Raw genomic sequence first — 19,550 nt, forward strand, 5'->3', positions numbered from 1 at the left:
TGGTAGTAAAAGTGGTAGGCTCTTGGCCAACGGTTTGAGAGCATGAAGAGAGAGGACATTTGTTCCCTTCATTGTTGATAGCAAGGGGAGGAAAAAACATCTTGTGAAAGATATTACTGAAGGTATCAGGCCATACTATAAGTCCTTATACATCAGGGGTTCAGGAGCACAGAATGCAAACGATTAACCAATATCTGGCCCGATCAGGTATCCCCCAATTCTATCTCTGATGAAGCAGCAGCTCTAGAAGGCGCTATTACTGAAATGAAGCTTCCCTCAGCAATTAAGAACACCATCTCAGGGAAATCGCCTGGACCAGACAGTCTTACCCTTTCCTATTATAACATTTTGAGTGAGCTGCTGGTCCCTCACTTTCTGAAGGCCTACAACTGCTTGGCCCAGGGGGGACTTTTACTGCAGACTCCCTTAGGGTGAATGTATCAGTGATCCCTAAGGAGGGGAAAGAGGGGGTCATCTTGCAAGAATTATAGTCCAATATCCTTATTGAATCAGGACCTCAAGCTTTTCACCAAAATATTAGCCACCAGACTCCAGTCTGTTATCTGTAAAATTATACACCCTGACCAGGTGGGCTTTGTCCCCTCTAGAGAAGCAAGAGACAACACCACCAGGGTTTTGGAGTGGATTTTTGCAGCAAGATTGTCTGGGGCTCGGGTGTCCCCGTCGGTGCGGGTGAATGTGTTCTTGTCAGAGCCCCTGACAATCTCAAATGGTGCGCATCAGGGCTGCCCCCTTTCACCCCTAACTTTCATACTTACCTTGGAACCCTTCTTGTGTCATGTGCGGGCATCCACTGATATAAGAGTTTGCTGATAGCTGGATGGGAACAGAAGGTAGCGGCCTTTGCAGATGATTTAAAGTTTTTGATATCTTCACCTATGGTTACCTCACCAAACCTTCTGAGAGCGCCTAAAGAAATTGGGGATCTTTCCAACTTCCAGATTAATCAATCCAAGAGCGTGGCATTTAATCTGACGCTCGCTCCAGAAACACGGAACCAGCTGGCTGGGAGTTTCCAATTTCACTGGGAGCCAGAGGCAATAAAATATTTAGGGGTTATGTTCCCTGCTCACATAGACAGCCTGTCCCGGTTGAATTTCTCACCTATGCTGGCCAGGGTATGTGGTGATTTGGAACGGTGGATGCTGCGCTCCTTCACGTGGTTGGGGCATATGCAGGTGGTCAAAATGAATCTTTTACCCAGAATCCTATATCTGTTCCACACCTTACCCATCCACCTCCCTCAGACCTTCTTTAAACAATTGCACTCAAAAGTTTTTAGTCCTATATGGGGGGGTCAGAGGGCCGAGACTGTGTAGGCAGCTTTTATTTTGCCATAAGAAGGCATGGAGGCATGCAAGGCATGCCATGGAGAACTGGAGGTACCCAACTTTGCCCTTTATTATGCTGCATCCCACCTGATGCGAGTGATGGACTGGTGCATTCATTCAGATCTGAAGCAATGGGTGGCCCTGGAACAGAATTCCTATACCATCCCCCTATCTAATTTGCCTTGGATGGCTTTACTATGCCAATATATTGATAAGAATCACCTGTTACTGCAGGCTATTCTGAAGATTTGGGGGAAATGACGCGCATACAAAACTCTTGCTCCTGAACCTAGTACCTTGATGCTGGTGTTAGGCAACCCCAAGTTTCCTCCAAGGATGGGAGGGAGCAATTTCCAGAAGCTGTGTGATGAGGAAAGGATGAGGTTCAGAGATTTTGTTCAGGGTCATGGCTGGTATTCACTTGCTGAACTTCAGAGTTCGGCTATGCATTTTGGACTAAACTTTTGGAGGGCAGCCCAGCTCTCCCATTTTTTAAGATCCCAACAAAGGCCATTGGAGTTTAAAAGACGACTCTCTGAGGTTTGTAGGTGGGGGGGGGGGGGGGGTGTCCGTCATGTATTTTCCAAGCTCTATTCCATGCTCTATGAACCTCCTGAGGATTATACGAGGGGGGGCTGAAAAGTTCCTGGCTATGCTCCAAAAAGAGGAGAGCAAAAGATATGAAATAACACATTTATTCAACATATTCTCCCCAGAGACTGATGCACTTGGTACAGCGTAGTTGAAGCTTTTCTAGATCCTTCAAATAAAAGTCCTTTGGTTGGGCCGCAAACCAGCTAGCAGCAGCATCTTTGATGTCAGAAATGTCCTCAAAACGTTGCGCCTTCAGGTGTTTCTTCAAATTCAGGAACAGATAATAGTCCAAAGGGGCCAGGTCAGGTGAGTTGGGGGGATGGTGGACCAATTGGAAATCCAGGGTGTTCACTTTGCTCAGTTGCATTGTCCTGCAAAAAAGGATCCCTTTGCTCAACTTGACATGGCGTTTCATCTTAATTGCCTTCTTCGGTTGGTCTAGGAGGTTAGCATAATACTGTCGGGTGATACTAAAGCCCTCAGGTAGGTAGTCCACCAACAGAATACCCTCTTTGTCCCAGAAAATGGACACCATGACTTTTTTGGCTGATTTCTGGGTCTGAATTGCTTCAGCCGCGGGGACCCGCTGTGGCGCTATTCCTTTGACTGTTCCTTGGTTTCAGGATCACAGATGTGGAGCCAGGTTTCATCCACAGTCACTAACCTAGCCAAAAATTCCTGTGCAGCTTCAAAATGGGAAAAAAAGGCTTTGGATGCTTCAACTCGTTCCTTCTTCTGATCACTCTTCAAACATTTCGGCACCCACTTCGCTGAAAGTTTGTGCATGTCTAGGATAGTGGTTATAACAAACCCAACATGTTCCTGTGAGATGTCAAGTATCTGGGCTATCTTTTTAGCAGATATTTGCCAATCCTCAATATTCAAGAACCTGGAACTTACAGGTGGAACCTTGACAAAAAGGAGAGCTCGATGCCCAGTTGGGCACGGAACTCCCTCAACAACCGAGATACAAACTGAATCCCACGGTCTGAAACAATGTTCTCTGGAAACCCATGAAGGTGGGAACACATTAAACACAAATAAATAGACCTGGGTCTTGCCCTGAGAGCAACCATAATTACCTGCCATCTCCAGGAGGCGCTTACGAACCTTCGTGGGGTGACCGGTGGGAACCCCTACCGCAAGCTCCTGTAGGCCCCACTGGATTTCCTCCATTAGGGCTGGGTGGTGAGTGAGTGGCTCGCTATAATGTAATGCGCCTGGGCACACAAACCACAGCCAACTCCAGGAAACCTTTTATTAAGCTTTATTGCGTGGTCATAAAACAAGCAAAGGTCATTCACCCAAGATCAGTCCAATAAGCGTGGTACAGACAAATAAAGCAAAGGCAGGTCAGGAACAATCTGAGGTCCATAGGGATGCTGGGGATGCCGCCTGGCCGAACAGTAGTTCAGTCAGAACAGATCCCTCCCCTGGCAGGGAGAGACGCGCTGTGAGCAGAGCATCAGCCTAGGCCACACTGCCTGCTGCAACGGCGTCTCCCTTGCTGCCTGTGATCCCAAAGGACGCCGCAGGCACACTGGACAGGTAAGTGCCTTACACCAGGTTTTGACAGTGATGTAGGAAGGACACTTCTCCCCCAGTGTTTGTGACATCTTTGTTGTGAATGTCCTTTGCTGACATTCCCTGGAGAAACAAAAACTTGACGGCCCGTAACTCCAACGACATGAAAACTTGCTTGTGCCTCTGCTATCACAGCTTCTCACTAAAAGAAAAACTGTTTTAGGAATCGCAGAGACTTGATATTTGCACAGTTACATACTAGGATATTAGGCTGTCATATGCCCCCACACTCATTTTTCTATTTCATCTGGAAGGAGGCAAAGCCTGGAACTTCTCAGCACCGCCTCGTATTCCAACCTTCCTACGAGCTTGGAAAGGGAGCTGGACACTCAATTCACCCCCTCACAGAGGGAGAGAGTGCTTTTGTTTGCTCACAAGGGTTTCATAAATAGCAACAGGCAAGAAGTGGGCTACAAGGTTGCGTTAGTATAGAGTACCTGAAAAGCTGCATGCTATTTTCCCTGTCGAATAGTTGTTGGAGATGTGGGGTACAGAAGGGAGATATGTTACACACTTTTTGGTCATGTCCGAAGTTAAGAGGTTTCTAGGAGGGGGTCAGAGAAGTGTGTCAAAAAATGGAACTAAGACCTGTGCCCGTCTTTTTTCTTACTAAACCTGAATGAGTGCCCCAGCAACTGTATAATAGATCTCTGGTGAAATATTTGGTGACGGGGGCCAAGGCTTGCATCCCCAGACTCTGGAGGAAAATTGCTTCCCCCATCCTAGGTATGTGGATTTGAAAAGTGAATGAGATACAGAATTTTAAAGATTTAACTGTGGGGATTTATGATAGATCTAAAAGATTTTTAGATACATGGGCTCCCTGGATTACGTTCCAGGAAAAAGTGGAATACAAGAACCTGCTGGAACCCCAGGAGGTCCCACGGGCTGTAAGAGGCCCGCTAGTGATACACTGACATCCGAGGACTTTATGCAATGATAGTTCAATAGGATGCTCTGGCGCTTATATTATCTGGGTTGGCTAAACTGTATTGAAATGATAAAAATTTTGTTTGTATGTATTACTCTATAAGGTTTTATTTTGGTGCATCGTACATACTGAGTTTTGTATCTGATTTGTTTGTTGTTGTTCCTATTTATTGGAAATGCATATTTTATATAGTTCAAATAAAAATAAAGTGTTAAAAAAAGCCAACAACCAGACAATGTTGACGCTGCCAGCGTTGTATATATTTAATTTATTGTATATATTGTAAATAGAAAAAAATCTTGTATTACAATTATTACAATGTATTACAGGCTGTTTAAAACAATGCAATACCTTAATAAGTCTACTATATAATTTTTGAAATTTTCAGACAGTGAAAACCGCAGGAAGTGTCCTGATAAACAATGTCCAAATGAGAAGAAGAATCAGTGTGTTCCCAAACTGGTGGAATTTCTCCCTTTTACCAATGACGTAATTGCTACAGTGTGTTCAGTTGTTGCTGTTCTCTGTTGCCTTCCGACTGGTATAATATTGGGGATTTTTGTACATTACCAGGACACCCCTATTGTTAAAGCCAATAACAGGAACCTGAGCTATGTTCTCCTGGTCTCCATCATGCTAAACTTCTTCTGTGTCTTCTTGTTTCTTGGCCATCCATTAGATGTAACATGCATGCTGCGTGTTACGTCTTTTGGTGTCATCTTCTCAGTCGCTGTCTCTGCTCTACTTGCCAAAAGTATCATGGTTTATATTGTTTTTAAAGCCACAAAACCTGGGAGTTCCTGGAAGGAAATGGATTGGTGCCAAACTGCCCAATTGTGTAACTTGTGTGTATCCCTTTATTCAATTAATCATCTGTACCACTTGGTTGTCAATTTCTCCCCCTTTCCAGGATGAGGACACTCACTCCTATCATGAAAAGATCATCATTCAGTATAATGAAGGGTTAGGTATTGGGTTCTACTCAGTGTTGGGTTATACAGGGCTTCTGGCAGCTGTAAGTTTTTTTCTGGCTTTCATGGTTGAACATTACCGGGCAGTTCTAATGAGGCCAAGTACATACAGGGAAGGGAAATACATGGTGGCTGTGGAGATATTTGCAATAATGTCATCAAGTGCTGGACATCTTAGCTGTACTTTTTTTCCAAAATGCTATCTAATACTGTTTAGGCCTGACCGGAATACAAAATTAGGTTTGCTTGGAAGTAGAACAAAACAATATTTTTACAAATAGATATTGTGCATTAATTAATTCATATAATTTAACAATAAATTATATAATATAATTGCTAATATTACCAATAACCACACCTATAGCACATTTTAAACACCTAAATTATATATGTGTTTTTTCTAATATAATAAAGTAACTGAATGCATATGTAAAAGACAAAAATATTTTTGAATTGTCATGAAAGAAATAAATGAGGAGACAAATCAGTGGTGTAACTACAGAATGCATAGTCTGAAGGATTAGTATGCACGGTAGGAACATTCTTCAAGACTGTCTATAGCTGGGCATATTTGCACAGTAAAGTGTTTGGGAGCCGGGATAAAGTCTTTTTGTCAGTGGCTGCCTATTTAGGGGGTCCAAAATGGAGTAAAAACCCTTCTTACTGCCAACCAAAATACCTATAGCACTATGGGCTTCAGGATTTGATACGAAAATGACATCCAAGAACCTGGAGGATGGAAGGAGGTGTAGAGACAAGAAGTTTGAGGATGGAAGGAGGTGTAGAGACAAGAAGCATCCATTTCTCAATCTTAACTTAGAAGCACCCTGATATGACCACTTCTGGGTTCAGAGCTGTTTGTTATCATCACTTAAGGGGCTTGTCAGTTGCCTTATAATAGCAACAAAGTTAAGTGAAAAACTGTGCTAAACCTTTTGGTGCCATCATCAAACAACTGATTGTGGTGGCAGCACCAGGCTCAAAAGTAGTCAAGAAATTGTTTACTTTTGTTGTGTGGACTGCTAGTTGTAATTATAGATGTGGTTTGAGCAGCTGTAAGGCCACCAGATTACATCTAGGTGCTTGGGAAGGTGTCAATATGACCAAGGAGTTATATGATTATACATTATTCTTTACCTCCGGAGGCAGACCTGCAAAGCGTTATTAGGCACATGTTTATTGTTTGTAAATACAGGGGATTTCCACAAACTCAGGGCCAGAGCACCTCATCCCATCAAAGAATACCCATGGTAAAAGGTAAACTGGCTACATCACTGGAGAAAAAGTTTTTGTTTGTAACCTGGGTCCTGGGTCTTTGTTTTAAGTGATATTTAAACTGACCAATGTCCAATTTACCCATTCAGGGTCATTAATGCGTAAGAGTAAACACATGCAAAGTAAAACAATATCAGAGCTAAGCTAAAGAAAGAATATTGATTTATTGATTAGAGTATATGTGAGCAGAAGGATATACATAACCATGGACACGTGGTCCTATAAACATGGAATTGGTATGCTTCAATTTTATTTTACATCACACTGTATTCATTTTTGGGTGCCAAGGATGAAGGACAAGGCAGGTTTTTTTTTGTTTAGCCCATTAAAAAAAGGATATATAAAGGACTTATAAGTACAGACACTAAAACATGGACACATGTCCATAAAAATACACAACATTCTTACCATTTTTTATCAACAATATTCTTTATTATTATGTCCAGAAACAAATCTTTTGTGTATCATGGCTTTTAGCAATGGAAATTCATGTAAGTCTCAACAAGCAGTAAGTGTTGAACCTAGCTCTACGATTACTGCCGCTATGACAGATTTCCCATCCTGCATGTAAGTAAAATCTGAGACAAAGTTATACAAGACTTTGCTACCAGTAGTTTGGTCAAGAGAGTGTTCAGCTAGCATGCCAAAGGATGGAAATGTACTTTTGTTTATTGGCCAAACATTCTATAATGGAGAAAGAATGTTGCCACACAGTACATTTCTCTTCATCCCCACCACTGTCCTCCTTAATACCCCAACCCTGTACCCATGTCTTGTCTAGAACATAATCATCAACATTATCTCACCTTAACTAACCCAGAATATGCCAAAAAAAGTTCTACTAATTGTTTATGAGATATGGTAGATATGGTAGAAGATATGGTTTTGGGAATACACCACCACCTTCGCCAATGTTCTTGTTCTCCGCACTTGTGCAAAACCTGTACCCTCAATCTGTGTTATAGAGGTACCCCACCTCTTCATCTTCTTGTTTTATTTGGTGATTATGAATGAGCCAACTATTCCACAAGGGGCAAAGCCTCAAAGTTTGGTGAATTGTTAATTAAAAGGTTTAGTTTGAGTTAAGGCTCCAGTAGTGGCTATTGGTATAGAATACATCTATTGACAGTGTTATTCCAGCCCCTATTAACTAAATTAGCAGTAAGAAAAGTGTGGCCTTGAAAAAATAGTGTATACCCCTTAAGAAATATTATTTCACTCTATAACCCTTTTTTTATTTTATTTTTTCCAAAATATGCTTTATTAAAAAATTAGCATTAATTTGCAACAATATGAGTGAAATACAAACAATATTATTAAACAGGATACGCATATACAAATAACATGAGTAGGTAATGTGAAATAGGTAAGTAGGCCAAATACAACACATTTAAAAATCCTTGAGATTTAAAATAAAAAGAAAGGTAAAAGAAAACCCAAAAATAAAACAAACAAAAAAATGTAAAACAAATAGAGAGAGTGTTGTGGAATCAAAGTGTGTCAGAAAAACTGTTCGGTATACCAAACCTATTTATTAAAATGTTCATTCAGACCTATTATCGCCTAAATTGTTCAGCTGTACTTTCACTTCTATTATGTTAGCATAGTAATGTATTGGAGTATCTGCTAACGGGATAAATGTTAAGACTAAGAAAGATTAGAAGGGAGAAGAAAGAAGAGAAAAAGAAGGAAGATATGAAAGAATAGGGACTCTCCCGTCAGACTGGACTTGTATTGCCTGTCATGGCAAAGAGTTTGAAACTCTACAGATGCTGGAAAGTTCCACCAGCCCATGTAGTGTAATATCTGGCCCTATTGTCTCGAGAGGAGTAAATAAATTCCTTCATCTCTGCTAATATGTTATTTGCAATTATATTATATTATATTATATTATATTATATTATATTATATTATTCAACCTGTCCTTTACAGTGGGAATTTTAGTCGATTTCCAGAACCTCGGGATCAGTATTTTGGCAAGCGTGAAACAGAAGAGTTTTCTTGTATTTGTGTGATGGGCTATGAGTATGATGTATCAAAATCTGTGCCGGAGAGATGGGGTTTTTTTCCCCTGTGATTATTGGAATCAAGTCCAATATCTTGGACAAGAAATATTGGATACGTGGACAATTCCACCACATATGTAGAAATGTGCCATCCTCTGCTCCACACCCCCAACAGCTGCCATCATAGTCAGAAGACTGCTTGCGTAGAGTGTGGGGTACTCTGTACCATCCTGTACATATCTTATAGTTATTCTCCTGGATGTTTACATTTTGCTATCCTTTTACTGTTAATACATTGATATCTTCCCATTTCTCATCTGTAAAAGTCTGGTTTAAGTCTGATTCCCATTGTTTATGAAAACGATCCAAAAGGTTTTCAGGGGGATTGGGGAGGATCCTACATATAGCCGAAATCGTATGTCTTAGTGGGCCTGTGGCTACAGACAGTTTCTCGAAGAGGGTGAGCTGTCTAGAGCATGGGTCTTTCATATCGAAGGTAGATAAAAAATGTCTTAGTTGTAAGTAAGTCAACCAAGGCATTGGGGTTTCTTCATTTTCTGCCAATAGCGATTGCCTATTGCGTAACTTTCACCTTCAAAGAAGTGTCTGGCTGTTATTTGTCATTCATTACACCAATGTTTCAGAAAATTTTCAGATAAACCCAGTGGGAAGGCTGGATTGGACCAGACTAGGGTAAGCGGGCCTGGTACTGATGTTAAATAATTTGCGGACTACAGTTAAAAAAATCCTTAGTGAAGCACCTATAAAGGGGTTGGCTAAAAGTTTTACATGCATTTTACTTCTCTGGAGCCATAGGATTAAGGTGCGTACACACTTCCAATTTTTATCGTTCAAAACGAACGAACAACGAACGATCAATTGGGCAAAAATCGTTCGTAAAAAAAGTAACCAACAACGCCGACGAACGAGGAAAGTCATTGGAAACGAACGACCGGACCGGCGGATCGGATTGGACGACGATCGTTGAACATCGTTCGTGTGTACGATCGTTCGTTGATCGTCCATGGTCTGAGCATGCGTAATGAACGAACGTTCGTTCACTTTCCTGTCGTGCACATAGTTCCTCTATCGCTCAAACGATCGTATCTATTGTGTGTACAATATCTACGATTGATCGTGTCGTTATCTCTATGTGCAGGATCGGTGCTATACGATCGTTCGTAGATATCGTGCAGGATCGTTCGTCGTTGGTTTTCCAACGATAATAATTGGAAGTGTGTACGTAGCTTAAAGCCCAAAGGAGCGGCGGAATATATTTGTTCTAGGGCTATCCAGTCTTTTGATTGTGCGCTAGCCTGCCAATCATTTATCCTAGTGAGATAACAGGCCCAATAGTACTTGCAGACATCTAGGAGTCCTATTCCTCCTCTGTGTTTCACTGCCACTAGATGGAGGAATGAAATTCTCTGAGGTTTTTGACCCCTTAAAAAGGTCTGAAAGATTGTAGATAGGGATCTAAAAAAAGAATCTGGTAAATTATTCAGTATTGTTTGCATCAGGTATAAGAGTCTCTGTAAAATATTCATTTAAGGATGGCAGCTCTCTCAAACCGCAAAAAAGCAGATTTATTCTATTTTTTCAAATCTGACGAGATCTTGGTAAGGAGAGGGACAAAATTTAAATTGAAGAGTATGAATGTTGCCAATTGGATACCAAGATATGTGAATTATTTATTTTTCCATAGCAATGGGAACATAGCTTGGCAGTCTGTAACAACCTGTGGGGGAAGTGAGATGATTAAGGCTGAGGATTTCATGTAGTTCATTTTGAAATGAGAGAGAGACTGGAAATTATCCAAAGTCAGTAGCAGTGCTGGTAGGGATGATTCAGAGTTTGTCAAGGTAAGAAGGATGTCATCTGCAAATGCTTTAATTGGCATATGTTGAACCTGTCTTTGTTTTGTATCATTATTTCATTGTATACCAATACAGTTTTTGTGCCAAAAACTCTGTTTTTCTCACCTTTCTTCATATTATTAGATACTTTACTTACTAAGGGTTGGCACTTAGTTCTCTGAGAACATTTATCTACTAAGACCACCACCAACACCCATTGTTTTAGTCTCCACAGTTTTAAGAATGGCCTGACATGACCATGATCTAGAAAAATCATCACTTAAAAGTTAGTTAACCATTTTACTAAATCGAAGTCTGTTCAGAATCTGTGGGAATATTTGTTAAGATTGGATAGTTGAGGGCTCATTCAAAATCTGTGCAAAAAAAATAAATAAGGTAAGCAAAAACAAAACAAAAAAAACTGTTATCAAATACTCCTAATGGGAGCCACTAAGGCAGAGTTCAAGATGCCTTCAGAGATGATAGGAAGTGGGAAAAGCATCAGAAGGTGGTACTAGCGCCTTCTATTTCTTCTTGGACTGCGTCTCCATCTATTTGCTGCTTGAGGAAGATCTTGTCCGGAGGCGTAGATCTTTGCCTGGGTAAGTTCAGTTCTACATGCCAATCTGTTAAATCCATCTAGGGCAAACGAAGATGTTGCAAGAACATGGGAAGATTATCAGGTGTGCGTAGATAGTACGTTCTCCCATCTAGAGTAGCTGAGAGGCCAAAAGGGAATCTACACCTGTATGATTGGATACGACGGTCCCTCAGTATAGAGGGAAGAGGCCGTAGAGCTCTGCGTTGCTGAAGGGTGACGGCTGATAGGTCTTGATATAGTTGAACATCTACATCGTTTAAGCAGATGTGATCTCTGGCACGTACTTGTCTCATGATTTCTTCTTTTTGGTGAGAAACTTAGTAAGCAGCAAATAAAATCTCTAGGAGGGTCACTCTCCCTGCTTCTTGGTCGCAAAGCCCTATGTACTCTTTCAAATGCTATTGGTGAGTCAGCCAGGAGTTTTAACGGATTGTTGAATATTGATTGTGATGATAAGTGAAGTTGACCTGGACAATTCTGAACCTGAGGTCAGTGCTGTGCGCACATGGTGCCCTATTGACCTTGATGCAGACCAGGCAGCACCGCCAACATTTCCATTTACCTGTTCACCTGGGATGAAAATTGAGGTTGAATGCAACGACCCCCTGGCATACCTGAAGTTGTTTTTGACCAATGAAGTTATTGAAAAAATTGTTGCGGAGACAAACAGGTAAGCTGCTCTGTGTTTGCTAATTTTTTAAAATTGTTTGCAAATTTTTTTTTATGCCAACATGTATGCTGCTCTGTGCTAACTTTTCAATTTTGTTATGCTCTTTGCTAACATTTTACATTTTTTATGCCAACCTGTATGCTATTCTGTGTTTGCTAAGTTTTTGAAATTTTTTGCTATTTTTTTTATATAAACATTTATGCTGCTCTGTGTTTGCTAACATTTTACTTGCAACCTTCATACTATAAAAGAACATATCCACACCTGAGGTTTGCAAGAAGCAGAAGGTGGGAACCTGTGACCAAGGATGAAATTTGGCTGTTTTGTGGGCTTGGTGATCCTGCAGGGAGTTGTGGGCAAACCTGTGCAGAAGTGGTACTGGTCCAAGAACAAAATGATTGCCACTCCATTCTTTGGCAAAGTCATGCCAGAATACCGCTTTTCCCTCATCATGAAATACCTGCACTTCGCAAACAATGAAGAATTAGATGAGACTACCCACCTTGCACCAAAACTCAAGAAAAATTTTGGGAAGTGTCTTAGATGATTCTACAAAATTTCCAGCAAACCTATGTGCCAGAAAGAGATGTCAGCATTGACGAAAGTCTAATGGCTTACAAGGGGAGGCTCAGCTGGGTGCAGTACATTGCGTCAAAGAGGGCACGATTTGGCTTGAAGACCTATATGCTGTGCGAATCCACATCTGGCTACATCTGGAATACAGTACTGTACACTGGAAAAGGGACACAGTTTAACCCCAGATACAGCCATTATGGATTGGCAACATCTTCAGTGCTATCTTTCATAGAGCCATTGCTCGGTCAGGGCTATTGTGTCACAAATGACAATTTCTATACCTCTCCTGAGCTTGATGAGTTCCTTCTGCAACACAGAACAGATGCCTATGGAACCGTTAGGGCTAACCGGCGCAATCTGCCAGCACTGTTTGCAAAAGGGAAGCTGAAGACAGGAGAAATTGTTGCCTGGCAGAAAGGCAAAATGATAGCCCTGAGATGGCGTGACAAGAAAGATGTGTGCCTGATGAGTACTGTCCATGATGCCTCCACCGTGCTGGTACACACAAAACGTGGGAAAGAAGTGATGAAGCCACAGGTGGTGATTGACTACAACAACACCATGGGAGGTGTGGACAGAGCTGACCAAGCCATGACATTCTACCCAGCGATGAGGAAACAGCAAATTAAATGCCTACGTTCTGTACAAAAAAAATAGTCAGAGGCCTGTGAATCATTCAGACTTCATTTTGCAAGTTTCTGAATCCATAGTCAAGAACCACCAAACATTTTTTTTTTCTAAAATCTGCATTTAACCCCCCTAGCAGCAATCCCGAGTGTGACTCAGGTGGCTTTTACATGCAAAATGCAGTAATCCTGAGTCACACTCGGGGTAACTTTAGAAGCCCCCCTTACCTTTGTCCCGTGCTCCAGCGGCGATCAAATGGTCCTCTTTTAAAGCCGGGACGCCGGTCTGCCGGGGGGGCATGGCTGGGCAGGAAATTTAAAAGCAGATTACTGAGATTATTGAGGATACGCAATTACCAGGGAAAGATTTTACAATTCAAATTGTCCTAATTAATGTCAAATTTACTATCAAAAAATGTTGATAACAATTTATTTAATGAAGAGGGGAAAAAAACACATACCCAATTTATTATAAATAAAAATAATGCAAATATGGAAAAAACATAGCGAGTAAATGACTAATATTCCTTCTTTAACAAGTAGCAAATCTACAGGAAGGATTTAAAACTAATAAACTCAATCCTGGAAAGTTTGTTGCTTCTAAGCTAAATATCCATTTTGTTTCTTTTTGTAATAATTTTTTGTCCAAATCCCTGCCTCTGGAATCACGATAAACCCTTTCCAGAGCAACAAATCTTATTTCTTCCAGATTAAATTTGTGGTACATCCTCATATGATGACTAAGAGGAGTTAATATTCTTCCACTTGTTGTAAAGAAGTTTGTATATTCTTTTTCAGAATTGTCTTTTTGTTTTCCCAACGTAATACCTTCCACAGTTTTTGTCCACAGCAATTTACCACTCAATTTGACTTATTTCTTGTTTTGATCAGTATCAGAAATATGAAATTTATCTGAGTTTCTTTAAATGCAATGGTGCAGTGGTTGCATTTACTGCATGGGAATGTACCTGTTAAGGGGTTACTCTCTTTTGTTCGCTGATTTAGGAAATGGCTTTTAACTTTCTTTAGGGAAAGCCATTTCATGTGGTGAAAGTAGATCGACAGTACATTATTGGAAAACAAATCATTTTCCCAACTCCCCAGGTACAGGTTGGCAAGGTTAGGGGCACATTTGGTTCCCCATTGCCATACCCTGTACCTGGAGGTAGATCTGGTCATCAAAAGTAAAGGTATTCCTTGTAAATATATATTGTAAAATTAACAGGATAAACTCATTTTTCCAGGTCCCTCTCCTTCAAGAACCTCCGAACCACTCCCAATCCTTTTTGCTTGGGGAATACTTAAATAGAGGGCTTCAATATCAGTTTCAACTAGTAGTACCCCTTTTGGTATAGTCAAACTTAGATCACTTTTAATATTTCAGGAGTATTTTTCAAGAATAAGAGTATATATATATATATATATATATATTCATAGTATATACAAATTGTCATAATCTTTTGTCTATATAGTGGCTAGCGCTGGTCAATATGCTTTCTAATCCCAGAGATTATTGGAAGCCTAGAGAGTTCATTAAACTTTTGTGCACTTTTTAAGAGCATAAAATGGTTATTTTTATTATTAATAATAATAAAGAATATTTATATAGCGCCCACATATTAATTAGTGCTGTTAATTAAATAGGGGTTGCAGATGATGGACAGATACAGATAGTGACACAGGAGGAGGAGAGGACCCTGCCCTGAAGATCTTACAATCTAGGAGGTGGGGGAAGTAACACCCAATAGAAGAGGAGATATGTAGTGGTCGGAAATAAAGAGGGTTTTAAAAGACAGAAGAAGATGGGTAGTCAAGTTTGAAAAAATGTTCTTATTTATTATCCCTTTATTTAAGCCTTGTAAAATGTTGTAGTCAAATTCACTTTTAAATTCATTTATTTTGCTAGATGTTATTGGCTAATACCATTCTTGATTCATTAAGATTTTCAAACACATTTACTTGTACTGAGAAACGTCCATACAACATTTCCACCCTTGTCAGAAAAGTGTTTCATTTGCCTCTAAAAGTCCAAATTTTTTTTCAGAATTTAATAAACATATATGCTTTCTTGGAATGAGGCACATAGCTTGAGCAATTTGTAAGAAATTTTCTTGCTTCTTAATATTTCACATCATGTGATGTTCACACTTGTAACATGTAATTCTCCACTAAGACTTACTTCTATATCTCTCTACAGTTGTATTTACCAACTTAAATGAATTTCTTGCTTGAATCCTATTTTTATATGAACATTACAGAACCACTGTACTAAATGTGCACTAAAGTGTACTAAATATGCACAATCTAGGATCTCCATCTCCTAATTGTGCACCTGTCAAGATATCTGTGTTCTAACAATGCATGCTCCAGGAATTTTTCTTGTTTTGGAACTGTGGAATTGTTATAAATACCCATGTTCCACAACTTTCCATGCCTCAGGATCCTCACACTTAATTATGAAAGCCCCAGAAAATTTGTATCCTAAATTTCTAATTTTAATTTTAAATCTAACTTCTAACTATCCACAACTCAGGATCTCATGTATTAATGATGCAAGACCAAAGATCAACATATCCTAACTAGACACTTCCCACAATTCTCTTTTTATAGCCATGTAACCCTGAAGACTTTCTGTATCTTAAAGATGTGCCTTGGAACTTACAGGTTTTACCTATACACCCTCAGGGCATTCTAGCTGCCCAAGGACCTGCTTTTTCAAACAATGTATTCTCCAAGATGTCTGTGTTCTGATTATGTATGCCCCAATGCCTCCAAGTTATCTATATCTATATGGATAACTTAGCTTCCCCAGAACTTTCAATTTCTAACCCTACACAGTCCATGGTCTAACTATAGACACCCCAGACCTCATGTTCTAACTTTACATCCCCAAGACCTCTATGTTCAAACTATGCACCTCTCCAAGACCTCCATGTTCAAACTATGCACCTTCAAAGACCTCTGTGTTCTAATTGTGCATCCTCAAATATTTTTGGTTCCTCTATCCTCTACATCTAGTAGGACCTCCAGTTTCTAAATATGCAACTATGCAACTTCAACGCTTCCATGTTCTAATGCGTGCATGTCCAAGAACCTCCTATAATAATTAGGGATGCTAAAGGGCCTAGCAGGAAGCTTAGTGTAATGAGTTGGACTGCTTTGTCACAGTGATTGTTAGGAAATGCTCTGTCCGGCGACTCCATGTTGTGCATCATCGCAGTATAAAGCCCTGTTTGTTCTCTCCAGCAATGTCATTTGCAGCAGCCAGGAGAACTAAGATAGCAGCAGCCTATGCATCCCTTTAGTTGTGCAACCTGATGTATTTTTCGCATCCCCAGCATGCATTGTTGGGCTGCGCACAGCTGAAGCGGATTGTAGAGGCTGATCAGCTCCTGACTCTATCCTGCATTGCTTTTGGCTGCTGGCACTTTAAAGCATCTCTGCTCCAAGTCACCAGTGCCTGTTATAGCGCCTGCTGGGCTTACCTGTGATTTTGAGAGTTTCTTTGTTCCCGACCTTTGCCTGTTCTGACATTCCATTTGAACTCTGCCTGGACAGACCTTTGCTTGAGACCCCGAATTTGCTTTTGCCTTTCCCTTTGTACCTTGCTTGGTGGACTGATTTCCTGTGTTTTGACTTCGGCTTGTTTCTGGATTTCCTGATTATTCGGTACTCTGTATTTGTTGGCTCGTTGTCAGCTGCCAGCCTGACACCATCCCTTGTACAACAAGTCCTGGGGGCCACCAAGTGCTGAGAGATGTAACCAGTCTCCATGGACCCACATACCTATGTATTTTATCACGACCTCCCATGGTCCTCTGGGTTTTCAGTAGTCTGGGTCATGGGTCATGGGGAAACAAGCCCACTTCATACCACTACCCAAGTTGTCCTCAGCCAAGGAAATGGACGATTTATTTGTGTTCCATGTGTTCCGCCTCCAAGGGAATTAAATATCTGTATTTTTTTACATAAATACATTTAAATTATGATATATAAATTATAAATTATGATAACTCTTGCAATCTATCAAATTTAACAGAAAAAATGTATGTATTTCTGTAAAAAAATACAGATATTTCATTCTGATACCACTTGCTATCTATCAAAATAAACAGAAAAATGTATGTATTTCTGTAAAAAAATACAGATATTTCATTCTGATACCACTTGCTATCTATCAAAATAAACAGCAAAATTTTTATTAAAAAAATACAGATATTTAATTCAGGCTACAATATGCTATTTATCAAAAAAGCCATAAAAATGTATGTATTTCTCTTCAAAAAATACAGATATTTTTATTTGTATGGCTATTTAGATAAATAGCAAGTGGGATTAGAATTCAATATCTGTATTTTTTTTTATAGAAGTAAAGAACATTTTATGGGTTTTTGGATAGATACTAAGTGCTATCAGAATGAAACATCTGTATTTTTTATGGATAAATATAGAAATTTTTCTGGCTTTTCTGTTAAATTACAAGAGGTCTAATTTAGGATACCTCTTGCAATCTATCACAAAAAAACTAAAAATGTCTGTATTTCTGTAAAAAAAACAGATATTTTATTATGATAGCACTTGGTATCTATCCTAAAACCCATAAAAAATTCAGTATTTCTCTCCAGAAAATAGAGATATTTCATTCTGATCCCACTTTGCTATATATCTCCAAAGCCATAAAAAAGTTCTATATTTCTCTACCAAAAATCTAGATATTTAATTCTGATAGCACTTGGTATCGATCCAAAAGACCATAAAAAATTCTATATTTCTCTACAGAAAATACAGACAAAAGGTTCTGATCCCACTTTGCTATATATCTCTAAATCCATAAAAATGCTGTATTACAATACAGATATTTAATTCTGATAGCACTTGGTAGTTGGTATCTTTCCAAAAGGCCATAAAAAATTATATATTTTTCTCCAAAAAATACAGATATGTCATTCTGATAGCACCTGGTATGTATCATAAAACCCATAAAAATGTATGTATTTATGTGAAAAAAATACAGATATTAAACTGATAGCACTTGCTAGATATTCACAAATGATAAAAAATTTATGAATTTCCCCGCGTATTCCACCAAGTTCGTTCCCTGTTTATGTGGTTTCACTAGATAGTAGGTATGGAAAGTGTGATTTTCGTTAATCCATTCATCCATTCTCAATTAGCTACAGCTTCTACACTGTCCATAGAGGTTATGGCCTCAACCTCCAATGCGGTCCACACTCCGTCACAGGGCCCACCGCTTCCTACTGCATGTTACTGCTGACGCCTTCCCAGTACCCAACTCTAGATGCAAGATACTAATGCCGTACACACTTTGTCTCGGAGCTCACCATATCCTCCTCCTCCTGCTGTAAATGATGCTGCCGCCTGCCAAGTACTCAACTTTATTTGCCAGATACTAATGTCGTCCACACTCCGTCTCAGAGCCCACCGCCTCCTCCTCCTGATGTAAATGATGCTGCCGCCTGCCCAGTACCTAACTCTAGATGCCAGATACTAATGTCGTCCACACTCCGTCTTAGAGCCCACCACATCCTTCTCATCCTCTTGCTGTAACTGATGCTGCCACCTGCCCAGTACCCGACTGTAGATGCCAGATACTAATGCCATCCACATTCTGTCTCAAAGCCCACCGCCTCCTCCTCCTGCTGTAAATGATGCTGCCGCCTGCCCAGTACCTGACTTTAGATGCCAGATACTAATGCGGTCCACACTCTGTCTCAGAGCCCACTGCCTCCTCCTCCTCCTCTTGCTGTAACTGATGCTGCCACCTGCCCAGTACCCGACTGTAGATGCCAGATAAAAATGCCGTCCACACGCCGTCTCAGAGCCCACCACCTCCTCCTCCTTCTACTGTAAATGATGCTGCTGCCTGCCCAGTACCTAACTCTAGATGCCAGATACTAATGTCGTCCACACTCCGTCTTAGAGCCCACCACATCCTTCTCCTCCTCTTGCTGTAACTGATGCTGCCACCTGCCCAGTACCCGACTGTAGATGCCAGATACTAATGCCATCCACATTCTGTCTCAAAGCCCACTGCCTCCTCCTCCTCCTGCAGTAAATGATGCTGCCGCCTGCCCATTACCGAACTCTAGATGCCAGCTACTAATGTCGTCCACCACATTCTGTCTCAAAGCTCACCGCCTCCTCCTCCTGCTGTAAATGATGCTGCCGCCTGCCCAGTACCTGAATGTAGATGCCAGATACTAATACCGTCCACACTCTGTCTCAGTGCCCATCGCCTCCTCCTCTTCCTGCTGTAAATGATGCTGCTGCCAGCCCAGTACCTGACTATAGATGCCAGATACTAATGCCGTCCACACTCCATCTCAGAGCCCACCGCCTCCTCCTCCTCCTCTTGCTGTAACTGATGCTGCCACCTGCCCAGTACCCGACTGTAGATGCCAGATACTTATGCCATCCACATTCTGTCTCAAAGCCCACCGCCTCCTCCTCCTGCTGTAAATGATGCCTGCCCAGTACCTGACTTTAG

General features: G+C 40.6%; 1 protein-coding gene across 1 annotated transcript in view; it reads left to right on the top strand.

Annotated features, from left to right (window-relative positions):
• Positions 1-4,344: 4,344 nt before the first annotated feature.
• The window catches only part of LOC140327537 (vomeronasal type-2 receptor 26-like), a 30,857-nt gene continuing 15,651 nt past the window's right edge, over positions 4,345-19,550 (top strand). Inside the window, exons 1-3 of the mRNA XM_072406926.1 lie at positions 4,345-4,420; positions 4,850-4,950; positions 5,372-5,429. Of these exons, the coding sequence (XP_072263027.1) occupies positions 4,345-4,420; positions 4,850-4,950; positions 5,372-5,429 (235 nt within the window). The remainder of the gene's footprint in view (positions 4,421-4,849; positions 4,951-5,371; positions 5,430-19,550) is intronic.

This window comes from Pyxicephalus adspersus, chromosome 3, assembly GCF_032062135.1.
Source record: "Pyxicephalus adspersus chromosome 3, UCB_Pads_2.0, whole genome shotgun sequence".
Classification (NCBI taxonomy): Eukaryota; Metazoa; Chordata; class Amphibia; order Anura; family Pyxicephalidae; genus Pyxicephalus; species Pyxicephalus adspersus.